Here is a 14381-nt window from a genome sequence, read left to right as displayed (position 1 = left end):
AAAGCTGACAGGACCAGTCCATTGGCAGACCAGCCTGTTTGCTTGCTTAAAGCTTTGTGCTGTCTTGTATTTGAACCGTAACAGACTGGACTGGGGGAGAAGGACTGAACCCAGGCTAGAGGAATTTCTAGCCTTTGAAAGGAATACCTGGGGTTTTAAGCTGCAAGCAAGTGCAGCCTGCCCTCAAGAATCTCTGCAAACTGCCTAAATCAACAATTATGGTGAGAATTTGCTACTCATATCCTATCTCTTTTGTATATTAAGCTTAGATTTCATTTTCGTTTATTTGTTAGGTAATCTGCTTTGATCTGTTTGCTACCCCTTATAATCACTTAAAAACGATCTTTCGTAGTTAAACTTATTTTTGCTTTGTCTAAAACCAGTGTGTGTGGGAGTCATAACTCGGGGCAGAAAGCTGTGTATATTCCTCTCCACATTGACGGAGGGGGCGAATTTCATGAGCTTACACTGTACACTTCCCTGTGTAGTGCAAGATGGTATAATTTTGGATTTACCCTACAAAGGGAGGTGTGCACTTCAGTAACTGGGCAATTCCTTAGCTGAGACTTCCCATGGAGAGCTGATCTCAGCATCTGTGTGTCCCTACCTGCATGTGTGCTGGAGGGGGCTTGACGGCCTGTCAAAGCAATATAGTGTAAAGCAGGGATGGGCAAACTTTTTGGCCTGAGGGCCATATCAGGATGCGAAACTGTATGGAGGGCCGGGTAGGGAAGGCTGTGCCCCCTAAACAGCCTGGCCCCCGCCCCCATTCGCTCCCTCCCACTTCCCATCCCAACTGTCCCCATCAGAACCCCTGCCCCATCCAACCCCCCCTGCTCCTTGTCCCCTGACTGCCCCCTCCCCTCCAAAGGGATCCTACCCTCTATCCAAAACCCCCTGCTCCCTGTCCTGATTGCCCTGACCCCTAACCACACCTCCACCCCCTGACAAACCCCCCCTGCACTCCCACAACCTATCCAACCTCCCCTGTTCCCCGCCCCGCCCCAGAACTTCCGCCCCATCCAACTGCCCCTTGCTCCCTGTCCCCTGACTGTCCCCCGGGACCCCCTACCAAACCTAGTCACCGCCACGCGCACGCCGCTGCCGCCCCCTTACCATGCCACTCAAAGTGGCAGCGAAACTGTGAGGGAGGGGAAACAGCGGAGGAGGGGCCGGGGACTAGCCTCTCGGGCCAGGAGCTCAGGGGCAGGGAAGGATGGTCCCGTGGGCCAGATAGTTTGCTCACCTCTGGTGTAAAGGGAGCCAAGGCTGGTAGGTCAGGCGGGCTCAGTGGTACCCCAGTTTCAGGTGGCATCTCTGGGGGGAACCCATCACAAACTTATTTTTAGTTTGACTATAATCCACCTCAGTGCTACATACTAACAAGATGCCTAAGTCCTCACCTAAAGTAGCAGGTCGGTGCTGTGTCTGTCTCTCTAAAGAAGCAGTGAACTTAATAAGGTTCTGTGAGCACTGCACCAAAAGGACTGGACTATTTTTCTTGCCTGTTGCTTTGACCAGATCACCCCTCTCTCTTTTAATCCCTCCACTAGCTTCCCCTTCTCTATCATATCAGACATAAGCTGTTTATATTCACTTTCAAAGCCCTTCAGAGTCAGTCTCCACCCTACCTATCGTCTTTCATTCACTATCAACCTGTCAATGCTTGGCTCCAATAGCCTCATAGGCTTGAACTCCAGCTGCTAACCAAGTTAAAGCTCAGTCAACAAGTCATCACTGCTATTTTAACCTGAGTTAGCTAACCCAACTTAAAACATACTCCCCTTCCTCCCCTGCAGTATAGACTCTGGCTCTGAACTAATAATTACAATGAATGACTGAACCAAATCTAAGTACACAAAAATGTTCCCTTCCAAGAGCTGAAAGGATCTGTTTCAGTCAGAGCCAATCATCATAGATGAGCATCAGTTAATTTTTAATTTTCTATTTTTGTCATAGAAGGTAGGTGTTGAAAAGAAATTCTCTTCCACATATGTATTAATCCAAAGTGAACATTTATCTGTATCCCTAATCATCTGAATAATTCAATAGGTGAAAAAAAAATCAGTCTGAATATGGGTGCTGAAGTCTTCTTTATAGCACTTCACCTTTTGCATCCTCCTGTCTCATAAACCAGAGCAGCTGTGGAATGGGAAAGAAACTTAAGGATGGGATTTTCAAAAGCACAAAGTGTTGGCAAAACTCAGATCCTACTGAAGTCTTACACTTACACAAACTTTTAAATTTTACAAATTCTATGTTTGTACAGAACCTGGCACAACTGTGCCCTGATTCTAGCTGAGACCTTAATATAAATAATCACAATGAAATGGGCATTTATTTCACACTGCGTATTAGTGCTCACTAACGGATACTTCAGATGCAATGAAGGCACAACTCTCTGCTGCATAAAGCATGCTAAGCATTTCACAGAACAGAAAGTTAGCCAGGTTTCCAGCCCTGAACAGTTTACAATACTAACAGAGAAAACAAATGAGAGATGTTTTGTCGGAAGGAATGCAAATGTGCTAAAAGTAATTAAGATGATGTCATGGTCCAATCAATTTGTAGGTATTCATTTGACTATTCCTGCTTTCCCCTTCCTCCTGTTTTCATTTGTGCTGGTGCCCTAACCTATAAACATCAAATATAATCTGATGGATTCATTTGGATAAGCCCTCCTGATTGATACTTCCTGGCCCCCAAAAGCCTTGTTCTGAGGTGTACGGATTTTAGTTATTTTTAAAAATTATTTTAATCCTCGATTTGATCCTGTGTTCTCCTCCCACTATTTGCTGATTTATTCACTTCCTTGTTCTAATCCTCATGCCACTCTGTTCAACCAAGGTGTGCATTAAACTGCACTAAGCACAGTATGTCATATCTGACATGCTTTGCTAATGTTAACAATGTCATGCTGTTAATAAATTGTTGGGATCGTACCGAAAAAAATACTTAACACTAACTTCCTTGGAATAATAGTGGGACAAGCTCTACACATGAAGGATGCTTGAAACTAAAGAATTAACTGCTGCCTATGGAATATTTGCAAGGAACATTTTCATCAATTTCCAATTTGATTCATTATTGTGTATACACTTAGTACTCTCAAATGAAGCTAATTTTTAAGTCATTAACTTCCTATTGTGGGTGGGAAGATTATTACCACCACTAAACCCCCTAGAAATGTTTAGTGACTTATGACACACTGGACCAAAAAATACATTTCTATAAATCTGAGCTCAAGAAAACTGGTGCATTTAAAGCCAATAGATGTTAGTTCTAAGTTCATCAGAAAGTTCTGCATTAACTGTTTCCAACTGGATTTTGAGAAATGGTATAGTTATCACTGCAAGGTGCTGAAATTTCAAAGACTCTCACTGTGCTTACATTTTACACACTGAGCAGTTCCATTTACTTCCATTAAAATTAAGCTCATGCTTAAGTCTTAACTGTTTCAGGGCCCAAGTCTGTAATGTATGAGAAAGTAAAGAAAATGATGTTGCGCTGTAAGTTATAACAAGAGCATCTAAAGCACACGAAGAATCACCCTTTTTCACATTTAAATTAAATCAAAGACATAAATAAATATTAATTAAACAAAACTAAACTGAGGACCTAAGCAGAAGATAATAAAATTTAAGTAGGGCAAAAATTTTTGTAAATTTACAAAATACAAAAAGAAAAGATGTTACATAAATTAGTTAATTGCATTAAATATATAAAGTTGAGACTCTAAAAGTTACAGATTACAGATAACAATTACAAATTTCTTAAACTACTTGTGAAACACCATGCCCTACACATTGGTTTCAGTTTCTGTGACATGACACTGAATTACTCACTAGTGCATCCAATTTCATGGCTAGGATACTACAAACACATACAACAATTAGACGTTGGCAATTTAGTCCTAAACAATTTATTGAAAGGATTGTAGAACAGCAACTATTTCTCATGCTTGAAAACAAATTCTGCCCAGAAAAACAACATCTAGTATATAATAGTACATACCTGTCGGAAAAATCCCTTCTCTGTATTTGCCTGCCCAACTGTTATTTTTCTTAGGAATCGGTCATTTGTATCCAATACTGGAAAGAGGGTGGGAGGAAAGAGAGGAAAGAAGAAAAATGAAACATTTACATTGACAGAGAATCAGCCACCTAGTTACTCTCCACATACGCCTGATATAAGAATACATTATTTTTTGCAGTACTGTATATGCTTTTGTACTCAGTTGAGCATACTTCTACATCTAGATTAACTTTGCAGTAGTGCACATAGGCTCCTCTTTCCTAGCTGAGATATACTAGCTTTTACACTCTTAAATGTCCAGTCTGAAATGTCTCAACTGTAACTTCTTTGATAGAATAATCTTCTGTTGGGAGCAATAAGATCTTACTGGAATCCCTCTGTTTAGCTACTACAACAAAATCTTAATCTCCATCTCCAGGTGTAACAAAAGCCTGTTTTAGTGGATCAGCACCATTCCAGACCCACCCACTGCACACCTCTTCATGACAAGGTTTTGAAAATACATTTTTAGACTACCAGATGGCCAAATAAGTATTCCCATGCTGTAAATGTACCTTTAGCTTAAGCCCTTCCCCTTCAAAAACAGCATTACATTAGCAAATTAGGTCCCAAGAAATTCCACACCATGTCATTTTTCTGCATCTCAATATGCAGTTACCATCTCCTATTTTACTTCCATGTCTATCTAACGCCATTTGGCAGGAAGTCTTTTCCAATTGACAAGCAAGCAACATCTATCTAACATACTTAACCCTTATCTGAATATCCACTGAGCTCTTAACTGAGAAATATCTTCACAATACTCAAAGTGCAGCCAAATCCATTTCATGGATCCCCTCCCTCATCTTTATTTAAATTTATGCTGAAGCAAACTTAGTTCTTCCAACTACAGAAAAGGGTGCATTTTTGGCAGCATTTAACTTAAAGCGTGCGTTTTTGAGCACCAGAAAGAAGGGCCCACTAATCTGAAAGAGCTCCTGCTGTGAAGAGGCCAGCAAGTTAGTGTGAAGGTAGGTGTTCACTGTGGTGGAGTAATGCCTTTGGTATTTAGCCAAGTATGAATGCAAAGTTCCACTAAAAGTGCCTCTGAATTCACCGTTACCATGTGGGTATCCCTGGGAATTAAACTGGGACCTCTACTCAGCATCCTCTTTTTGAGGCATACCACTTTTCTTTTAAATTTATAATATCCTCTGTGCTAGTCCACACTGATTCCAACTTAGCTGCTTCTTTTTAAGCACATGGAATACAACAGATAGGCAGAAACCAAACTGAATAAAAATCAACCCTATCAGAATCCTTACATTCTGAGAACAAAATAATTACATTACATACAACTAATGTAGCAGTATCTGAACTGGCAAATGGCATAAAATACAGCTGGCTCTTGAGTATATCATTATATTTATACTATCCTTTCTGGCTGTCTCGTTAACAAAAAAGAGACATAAAATTAAGCTTTCTTGTTTCTGATTTGAAGTCAAAATGAAGAACCACCCAACTATTTTTCTAATTCCTTACCCACTAAAAAGCCAACCATGCACAAAACAGATATTATAACTATATGAACCTTGTATCCTTTTTACCTGTTAAGAGATTCAGACTCAGCATCAGTTACATATTCTATAACAAACCACACTCATGATGGCTAATTACCATATACACTGCATCAGGTCTCATAGACTGAATATTCACAAGAACTTTGATATAAAATCTAATATCACTCAAAATCTCAGTTTTATTTTTAGTCTTTGCTAGAAATTCCCAGAAGTCCATCAGTACACTTACGTTAAAGATTCGTTGGGGAAAATATTCTTTGCGTATGATTTGTTATTTATACTCAACTACTGCCTGTGAGTCCTGCTCATAAGCAAAGCCCCCACTGTGCTAGGTGCTGTACAAACAGAACAAAAAGGCAGTGCTTTCCCCAAAGAGTGCACGTGTTATATATAAGACAAGAGGCAGAGGCAGAGACAGACAGATGGGGGAGCACATGGAAACAATGAGGTAATACTGGTCAGCAAGACAGGCAATGGTCTCAGCTCACCAACAGCCTAATCACAGTCATGTTTTTTATAGGCCTTCTGGCAAAAAAGTTTTAAGGAGAGTTCTGCAGATGCTTATGGGGAGCTTCTCCCAAGCGTGAAGGGCAACATGGGAGAAAGTATGAAAGTGCTTGCTTGAAAATTCAACAAGTGGGGGAAGGAAGCTGACATCACGGACTGATTGGAGGTGAAAGATGACCTTTTGGGATTGGCTTGATCATTTTCTAGGAATCAATCCCACCACAGCATGCATGCTCTGTCCATGTTCAACTTTCCTCTTTACCTCAGGCGTTACGCTCCTGATTTCTCTTGTCCATTATCTTTTTTGTTGTAGTAAATGGTTCCCTGGGTTTTCTCCCTCTCATCTTAGCTAGCTCAGACATTGTCTTTTACCTTACTGACCCATTTACTATCTTAGTAAATAAAACATTCCATTTTCAGTCTGCTGATCTAGTTACCACCCTAATCTTGTCTTCCAAGAAATGAAGCCTTTCCCATTTTAAATTCCTTATGTCAAGTCAGGTAGGGTGGGGATAGGTCATAAAGGGTCTTGAAAATGAAATAGCTTATGTCTGATACAGAAAAGAGGGAGCCAGCAAAAGGGATGCAAAGAGAGGATTGCAATGGTCAAAGCAATGGTAACTCATTTTCGTGAGCTTAAAAGCAAAGCCTTTGCTCTTAGTATCCTGAGAATCAGCACATTGCCAAAATGCTAGAATGCAATGACTTCTCAAGGTCCCTTCCACCCCCACACTTCCATGATTCCACAATGCCTTATTAATATTAAAAGCAATTTTCACATAGATTAAGACAATTCTAATGAAACTAAAGCGATTAGTGGATAAAACTTGCATTTTAAAAGATACTGGATAAAGAGAAAGTCTAGCACAGGGGTCTCAAAGTCCTGGCCCACGGGCCATCTGCAGCCCAACAACCTCCCCACTGCGGCTCACAGAGGAGAGACGCATGCAGCCACGCTGCCACCAATGTCTGCTGCAGGCGCTGCGCCCGCAGCTCTCACTGGCTGGGGGAGAGGGACAGAGATACCATCACTAGTTGCCGGGCAGAGTCAGCCATATAGGCAGCATCATTAGTTGCCGGGCAGCGTCAGCCATGGAGGCATCACTTTTTTCCTCAATGAATATAAACAAGTCAAAATACCAAACACAACTATCTGATGCCCACCTTGCTGCAATCCTGAAGGTTTCAGCTGCTCAGTCTCTGAGGCCAAACATCAACAAACTGACAGAACTGAAGCACTGCCAGGTGTCTGACAAACACTGAAAACTCTCTGGCAGGGGAAGAATTGTATAAAGTTGTATGACAGTTTTATTATTTCTAAGAAATCCAAAATAAAAAATACAATATAAACATTTTATTTTCTGAACACCATCTTCAGTGACATTATTGGCCTGCTGTGAGGATCTGAGGACTGGCAGTGGCCCTCAGGTAAATTGAGTTTGAGACCCTGGGTCTAGCATTTTCTTTGGAAAAAATGGTAAACCACATAAACCAAACCAAGGTTTCTGGTTTGGTTACAGTAGCACTACATTTAAGGGTTCATCTGCATTTCTACTGGAGATCCATGTCTACACAGGTGAATGGGCCCACCCACTCACAGCTCACTGCATGAATGGAGCCTTAGTGTTCAAATCGGCATATTTGGTCTCAACCAGGGCCATCTTTTACTAAATCTGTAAACAAAGGTTAATCCTGCTGGTTTGGTGCTAAATAAAAGTAAAAACCCAAATGGGAACCCAGCAGCTCACTGGTGACCCTAAAGAGCCAAAAGCCGCTGAAGAGCACAAGCATTACCAACATGATTCAGAGTGATAGCAAGGGAGATCTCTCTGTGGGGTGAACAGCACCTTTTAAGTATTTTTTTAAATGGATGAGGACAAGGAAAGGAGAGGATATAGAGACAGAATGATTACTACCAGCACCAGAGAGCAAGAGGGAGGAAAGCAAGGATTGGCTGGTGGCAGTGGGAACTTCCTCTAAAAAGAAAGACTGCATATTTAAAAAAAATATCCGATGTATAGCTATTGTCATGACTAAAAGAATTAGGATAGTTGGTTGCCAAACCACCCTCAACTCCTTGAACGTATTTATTATAGGATGAATCCTGCAAGGTGTCAAAAGCCCCCAACTCCCACTGGTCACCTTTTAGCATTAAGTCCAGCAAAAATAACCAGTTTATAAATCCTGATAGCTCACTATAATAAATGAACAAATTTACTTCTCTGTCTCTCCATAGTAAATCCATCTTTGTTTTATAAGTTATATTTTATATAAAACATACACTATACATACTTAGGTGCCATGGTGACTGGCATAGTATAAAAATCTAAAAACAGAACATAATAAGTGGAGATAATATCCATGTGCTAAATTGTAGGACCACGTGATAAGTTACAGGGTCATATGCTAAACTTATGTCTTTTGACCAGTTCATCTGCTCTCTGTCCACTAATCCAGCTCCTCCAGGTTTATTTCAATATTTCAATTCCATGAGTTGCCATTTCAAACAGTTGCCACTTCTAAAAAATCAATCTGCCAAACAAATGTTTCTTCCTTCTTACCCTAAATTTATACTTGCCAGGATGAGATAGAATGTAAAGAAATAAGAAGCGATGAAATGGATATGACTGAGTCTGTCTGGGCAACAATTAAATTGGGGAAGAAAACTATTAGAGCCTCCCCTGGGATAGTGCTTGGGGTGTGCTATAGACCGCCGGGATCTAATTTGGATATGGATAGAGCCCTTTTTAATGTTTTTAATAAAGTAAATACTAATGGAAACTGTGTGATCATGGGAGACTTTAACTTCCCAGATATAGACTGGAGGACGAGTGCTAGTAATAATAATAGGGCTCAGATTTTCCTAGATGCGATAGCTGATGGATTCCTTCAGCAAGTAGTTGCTGAACCGACTAGAGGGGATGCCATTTTAGATTTGGTCTTGGTGAGTAATGAGGACCTCATAGAGGAAATGGTTGTAGGGGATAATCTTGGCTCAAGTGATCATGAGCTAATTCAGTTCAAACTGAATGGAAGGATTAACAAAAATAAATCTGCAACTAGGGTTTTTGATTTCAAAAGGGCTGACTTTCAAAAATTAAGGAAATTAGTTAGGGAAGTGGATTGGACTGAAGAATTTATGGGTTTAAAGGTAGAGGAGGCCTGGGATTATTTTAAATTAAAGCTGCAGAAGCTATCGGAAGCCTGCATCCCAAGAAAGGGGAAAAAATTCATAGGCAGGAGTTGTAGACCAAGCTGGATGAGCAAGCATCTTAGAGAGGTAATTAAGAAAAAGCAGAAAGCATATAGGGAGTGGAAGAAGGGAGGGATCAGTAAGGAAAGCTACCTTATTGAGGTCAGAATATGTAGGGATAAAGTGAGACAGGCTAAAAGTCAAGTAGAGTTGGACCTTGCAAAGGGAATTAAAACCAATAGTAAAAGGTTCTATAGTCATATAAATAGGAAGAAAACAAAGAAAGAAGAAGTGGGACCGCTAAAAACTGAGGATGGAGTGGAGGTCAAGGATAATCTAGGCATGGCCCAATATCTAAACAAATACTTTGCCTCAGTCTTTAATAAGACTAAAGAGGATCTTAGGGATAATGGTAGCATGATAAATGGGAATGAGGATATGGAGGTAGACATCACCATATCTGAGGTAGAAGCGAAACTCAAACAGCTTAATGGGACTAAATCGGGGGGCCCAGATAATCTTCATCCAAGAATATTAAAAGAATTGGCACAAGAAATTGCAAGCCCATTAGCAAGAATTTTTAATGAATCTGTAAACTCAGGGGTTGTACCGTATGATTGGAGAATTGCTAACATAGTTCCTATTTTTAAGAAAGGGAAAAAAAGTGATCCAAGTAATTATAGGCCTGTTAGTTTGACATCTGTAGTATGCAAGGTCTTGGAAAAAATTTTGAAGGAGAAGGTAGTTAAGGACATTGAAGTCAATGGTAAATGGGACAAAATACAACATGGTTTTACAAAAGGTAGATCGTGCCAAACCAACCTGATCTCCTTCTTTGAGAGAGTAACAGATTTTTTAGATAAAGGAAACGCAGTGGATCTAATTTACTTAGATTTTAGTAAGGCGTTTGATACTGTGCCACATGGGGAATTATTAGTTAAATTGGATAAGATGGGCATCAATAGGAAAATTGAAAGGTGGATAGGGAATTGGTTAAAGGGGAGACTACAACGGGTCCTACTGAAAGGTGAACTGTCAAGTTGGAGGGAGGTTACCAGTGGAGTTCCTCAAGGATCAGTTTTGGGACCAATCTTATTTAATCTTTTTATTACTGACCTGGGCACAAAAAGTGGGAGTGTGCTAATAAAGTTTGCAGATGATACAAAGCTGGGAGGTATTGCTAATTTAGAGAAGGACAGGGATACCCTACAGGAGGATCTGGATGACCTTGTAAACTGGAGTAATAGGAATAGGATGAAATTTAATAGTGAGAAGTGTAAGGTCATGCATTTAGGGATTAATAACAAGAATTTTAGTTATAAGCTAGGGACGCATCAACTAGAAGTAACGGAGGAGGAAAAGGACCTTGGAGTATTGGTTGATCATAGGATGACTATGAGCTGCCAATGTGATATAGCTGTGAAAAAAGCTAATGTCATCTTGGGATGCATCAGGAGAGGTATTTCCAGTAGGGATAAGGAGGTTTTAGTACCATTATATAAGGCACTGGTGAGACCTCACCTGGAATACTGTGTGCAGTTCTGGTCTCCCATGTTTAAGAAGGATGAATTCAAACTGGAACAGGTACAGAGAAGGGCTACTGGGATGATCCGAGGAATGGAAAACTTGTCTTATGAAAGGAGACTCAGGGAGCTTGGCTTGTTTAGCCTAACTAAAAGAAGGTTGAGGGGAGATATGATTGCTCTCTATAAATATATCAGAGGGATAAATACCAGAGAGGGAGAGGAATTATTTAAACTCAGTACCAATGTGGACACAAGAACAAATGGATATAAACTGGCCACTAGGAAATTTAGATTAGAAATTAGACGAAGGTTTCTAACCATCAGAGGAGTGAAGTTTTGGAATAGCCTTCCGAGGGAAGTAGTGGGGGCAAAAGATCTATCTTGCTTTAAGATTAAACTCGATAAGTTTATGGAGGAGATGGTATGATGGGATAACATGGTTTTGGTAATTAAATATTCATGGTAAATAGGCCCAATGGCCTGTGATGGGTTTTTAGATGGGGTAAGATCCAAGTTACCCGGGAAAGAATTTTCTGTAGTATCTGGCTGATGAATCTTGCCCATATGCTCAGGGTTTAGCTGATCGCCATATTTGGGGTCGGGAAGGAATTTTCCTCCAGGGCAGATTGGAAGGCCCTGGAGGTTTTTCGCCTTCCTCTGTAGCATGGGGCACGGGTCACTTGCTGGAGGATTCTCTGCTCCTTGAGGTCTTCAAACTACAATTTGAGGACTTCAATAGCACAGATATAGGTGTGAGGTCTTTTTTAGGAGTGGTGGGTGAAATTCTGTGGCCTGCATTGTGCAGGAGGTCAGACTAGATGATCATAATGGTCCCTTCTGGCCTAAATATCTATGAATCTATGAATCTATGACCAGGTTTAATCCTGAGTCAGTGATGGATTTAAGATCTATTATCTCCTGATCCTCCAAGAGTAAAACTGGGAGCTTTATACCACTGTACTACTGGAAAAAAGGAGATTTCCCACTTTCCAATGATGTGCAGCATGTGCTTAGTTTAGCACAGCAATGTAATTGACTTTAAATTTAAACATAAATGTTGTTTTTAAGTCATTTTTAGATAGTTCCCGGTCTCCCTCTTCAGCTCCATCCACAAGAATCTTTGATAACCTAGGCACTTGGCTTACAGGTAGAAGGATTCCAGAAATAATCCCAATAAAACATTTCAAATCTCAAACACTGCCAAAACAGTTTTGCTGTAACGTATGTGGCATATGCATTCTATGCAGAGTGGTATAAAGGCTTCACTGGCATTTGTTTTGGACAAACTGAATAACTGACTTCTGAGTAATGCAACTCTGCCAAACAATGCTGATGAAAATGTTATGCCACATCACAGTGCCATATTCTCTCTCTCTCTCTCTCTCACACACACACACACACTTGCATGCATAATAATAAACATAGCATATTGCATAGCCCAATACTATATTAATGAAATAACCTGTATCTTATAAAGTATGCACACAAGGAGACAGAGTAAAAGGGTGGTAAGGAAACTTAATTGCTCAATTTCCTGTCTTTTATAGTGGTAGTCAGAACCCCATGTTCCATTAATAGGCATTTTTCGTTGAATAATATTTGTTTGAAAAACTTTAAAATTAATGACAGGTTTCAGCCATCTTAGTCTGTATTCGCAAAAAGAAAAGGAGTACTCTAAGGTACTTTAAGGTGCCACAAGTACTCCTTTTTTTTAAAATTAATGCGTACCTGTCATATTCTCTACAACTGATGCAAGGATACATAGTACTTTAACCCACCAATTAAATATGAAGATTGTCATTTGGCACTAAGCCTTCCACAGCCTTTTCTTATACTGACAAGATCCAGAACCTGTGCTCATTGCTGTATTTCTGAATCCTAGCACTAAACTAAGAGCATTGTGACTGAATGTAGAGAGCTGCCAGACTAGAAGGATGACTACTTATACCTGTTTGTTGGTTAACATGCTTGGATTAAACAGTACCGTAACTTTCCCCTCACTTTCATTATGATCAGAGGAAACTACTGTCAAAAGTACAATCGTTCAAACACTCTCTTAAAATCATTATCTCTTATTGCTTCTTTAGTCAGACAAAAGCAATGGAATAGTTCATAGTCTAAACTTCCACGGCAGGCACATGGAATATGAAATAGAGTGTAACAAATAATCTAAACAGCTGTAAGGAACAATAAGGAACAAGGACAGGAGGAAAATTTAGAAAAATTTAAGGGGCTCTCCGTTTTACATGGATTTCTAAGAAATATTTCATCTGGGTGACAAGGTATGGTATGGCAACTTACACAGAAAAATCTGTTCTTTAAAAATACACACTAACTTTTAATGAAAATGGAGACTGTTAAGAGAACATTTCCACAGCTTTAAAAGAGCAACACATGATTCTGTTTGTAATTTAAACCTAGTTAATTGTTCAGCATGCTACTTCAAAATTTCTGTTATGTACTCATATTAGTGGTTTGAAAATGGATTGTTCATATAAATCAGTAGACTCAACTCTTTAGGCTAGTTAATTTAGGTCTTAATTCACACAGAATCATAGAAATGTAAGGCTGGAAAGGACTTCGCTTAGAAAGACCATGCTTAGGCAGGATCATGTATATCTAGACCATCCAGGAGCTTTGGCCCCTGACCTGATCTTAGGAGGTCCATACCTGAGAATAAACAGTAATCTATATTTTAGAATAAATTAAGCTTCTTAAGGAAGTGTTGTTAAATAATTAATGCTGTAACACAAGTAGAAGAAAACAAAATGTAAAAGTATTTGAAATAGGCTTTGTAATAAGTTTAAGGATTAATAGGCCTGGATAGTTAGCAAGATTTAGCAATAGTTTTTTGTGATAAATACCGAAACCGCAAAGCAGCAGAAGTGAGCTTAAAATAATAGATTTCTAGGGATTTTTCGATACATATAACCAGGAAGTGAAAGCGCATTTCTGAAACTGAAATCAGGGGCAGGTACATTGATGCATACAACTTGAATAAGCAGTCAAAACCCTAATTATGGTCCCTGGAATGACCAACACAGGCAAAAGGGTGAGACCCAAATCAAAGATGGTCCTGGATGTGTGGGGGGGATGGAAGGAAGAAAAAGTATAAGACGATGGTCAGACCAATCCTTAATTGGGACATCAGAGATGAAAGAATGGCAGAAGCCTTAGTACCATCAAGCCTTCCTATGGTGCTCTCCACTTAGTTTCCATAAGGTTGTGAGTATGCACAATGTAGGGGATCATTTTGTTGTATTTATTTTGATTTTATTTTTCTATAATTTTAATTATACTTGTCTATATAAAATAAAACTCAAAAAGTCTGTGTGCCCACCAATTTTATTTTTAATACAACTTCTTACATAGCCACCTCAGTAAAGAACCTGTTACTAGTGACAAGTGCATTTTGCCCCCCACGTTAATCAAAAGTTTACAGGTGTTTGTCTAGTCTTTTCTTTAAAACCTCCAATGATGGGGATTTCACCACCTCCCTCGGTAACCTATGCCAGGACTTATCTATCCTTACAGTTAGAGACTTTTTCCTAATATGTAAGC

The 14381-nt window shown here is 39.8% G+C and overlaps 1 protein-coding gene across 2 annotated transcripts in view; it reads right to left on the bottom strand.

Annotated features, from left to right (window-relative positions):
• MTHFD1L (methylenetetrahydrofolate dehydrogenase (NADP+ dependent) 1 like) overlaps positions 1 to 14381 on the bottom strand; it is a 255883-nt gene that overhangs the window by 163106 nt on the left and 78396 nt on the right. For both annotated transcript variants that reach the window (XM_048844238.2, XM_048844239.2), the window contains exon 17: positions 4015 to 4091. In XM_048844238.2, the coding sequence (XP_048700195.1) occupies positions 4015 to 4091 (77 nt within the window). The remainder of the gene's footprint in view (positions 1 to 4014; positions 4092 to 14381) is intronic.

Source organism: Caretta caretta, chromosome 3, assembly GCF_965140235.1.
Source record: "Caretta caretta isolate rCarCar2 chromosome 3, rCarCar1.hap1, whole genome shotgun sequence".
Lineage (NCBI taxonomy): Eukaryota > Metazoa > Chordata > Testudines > Cheloniidae > Caretta > Caretta caretta.
This window is presented reverse-complemented; position numbering and strand designations above follow the sequence as displayed.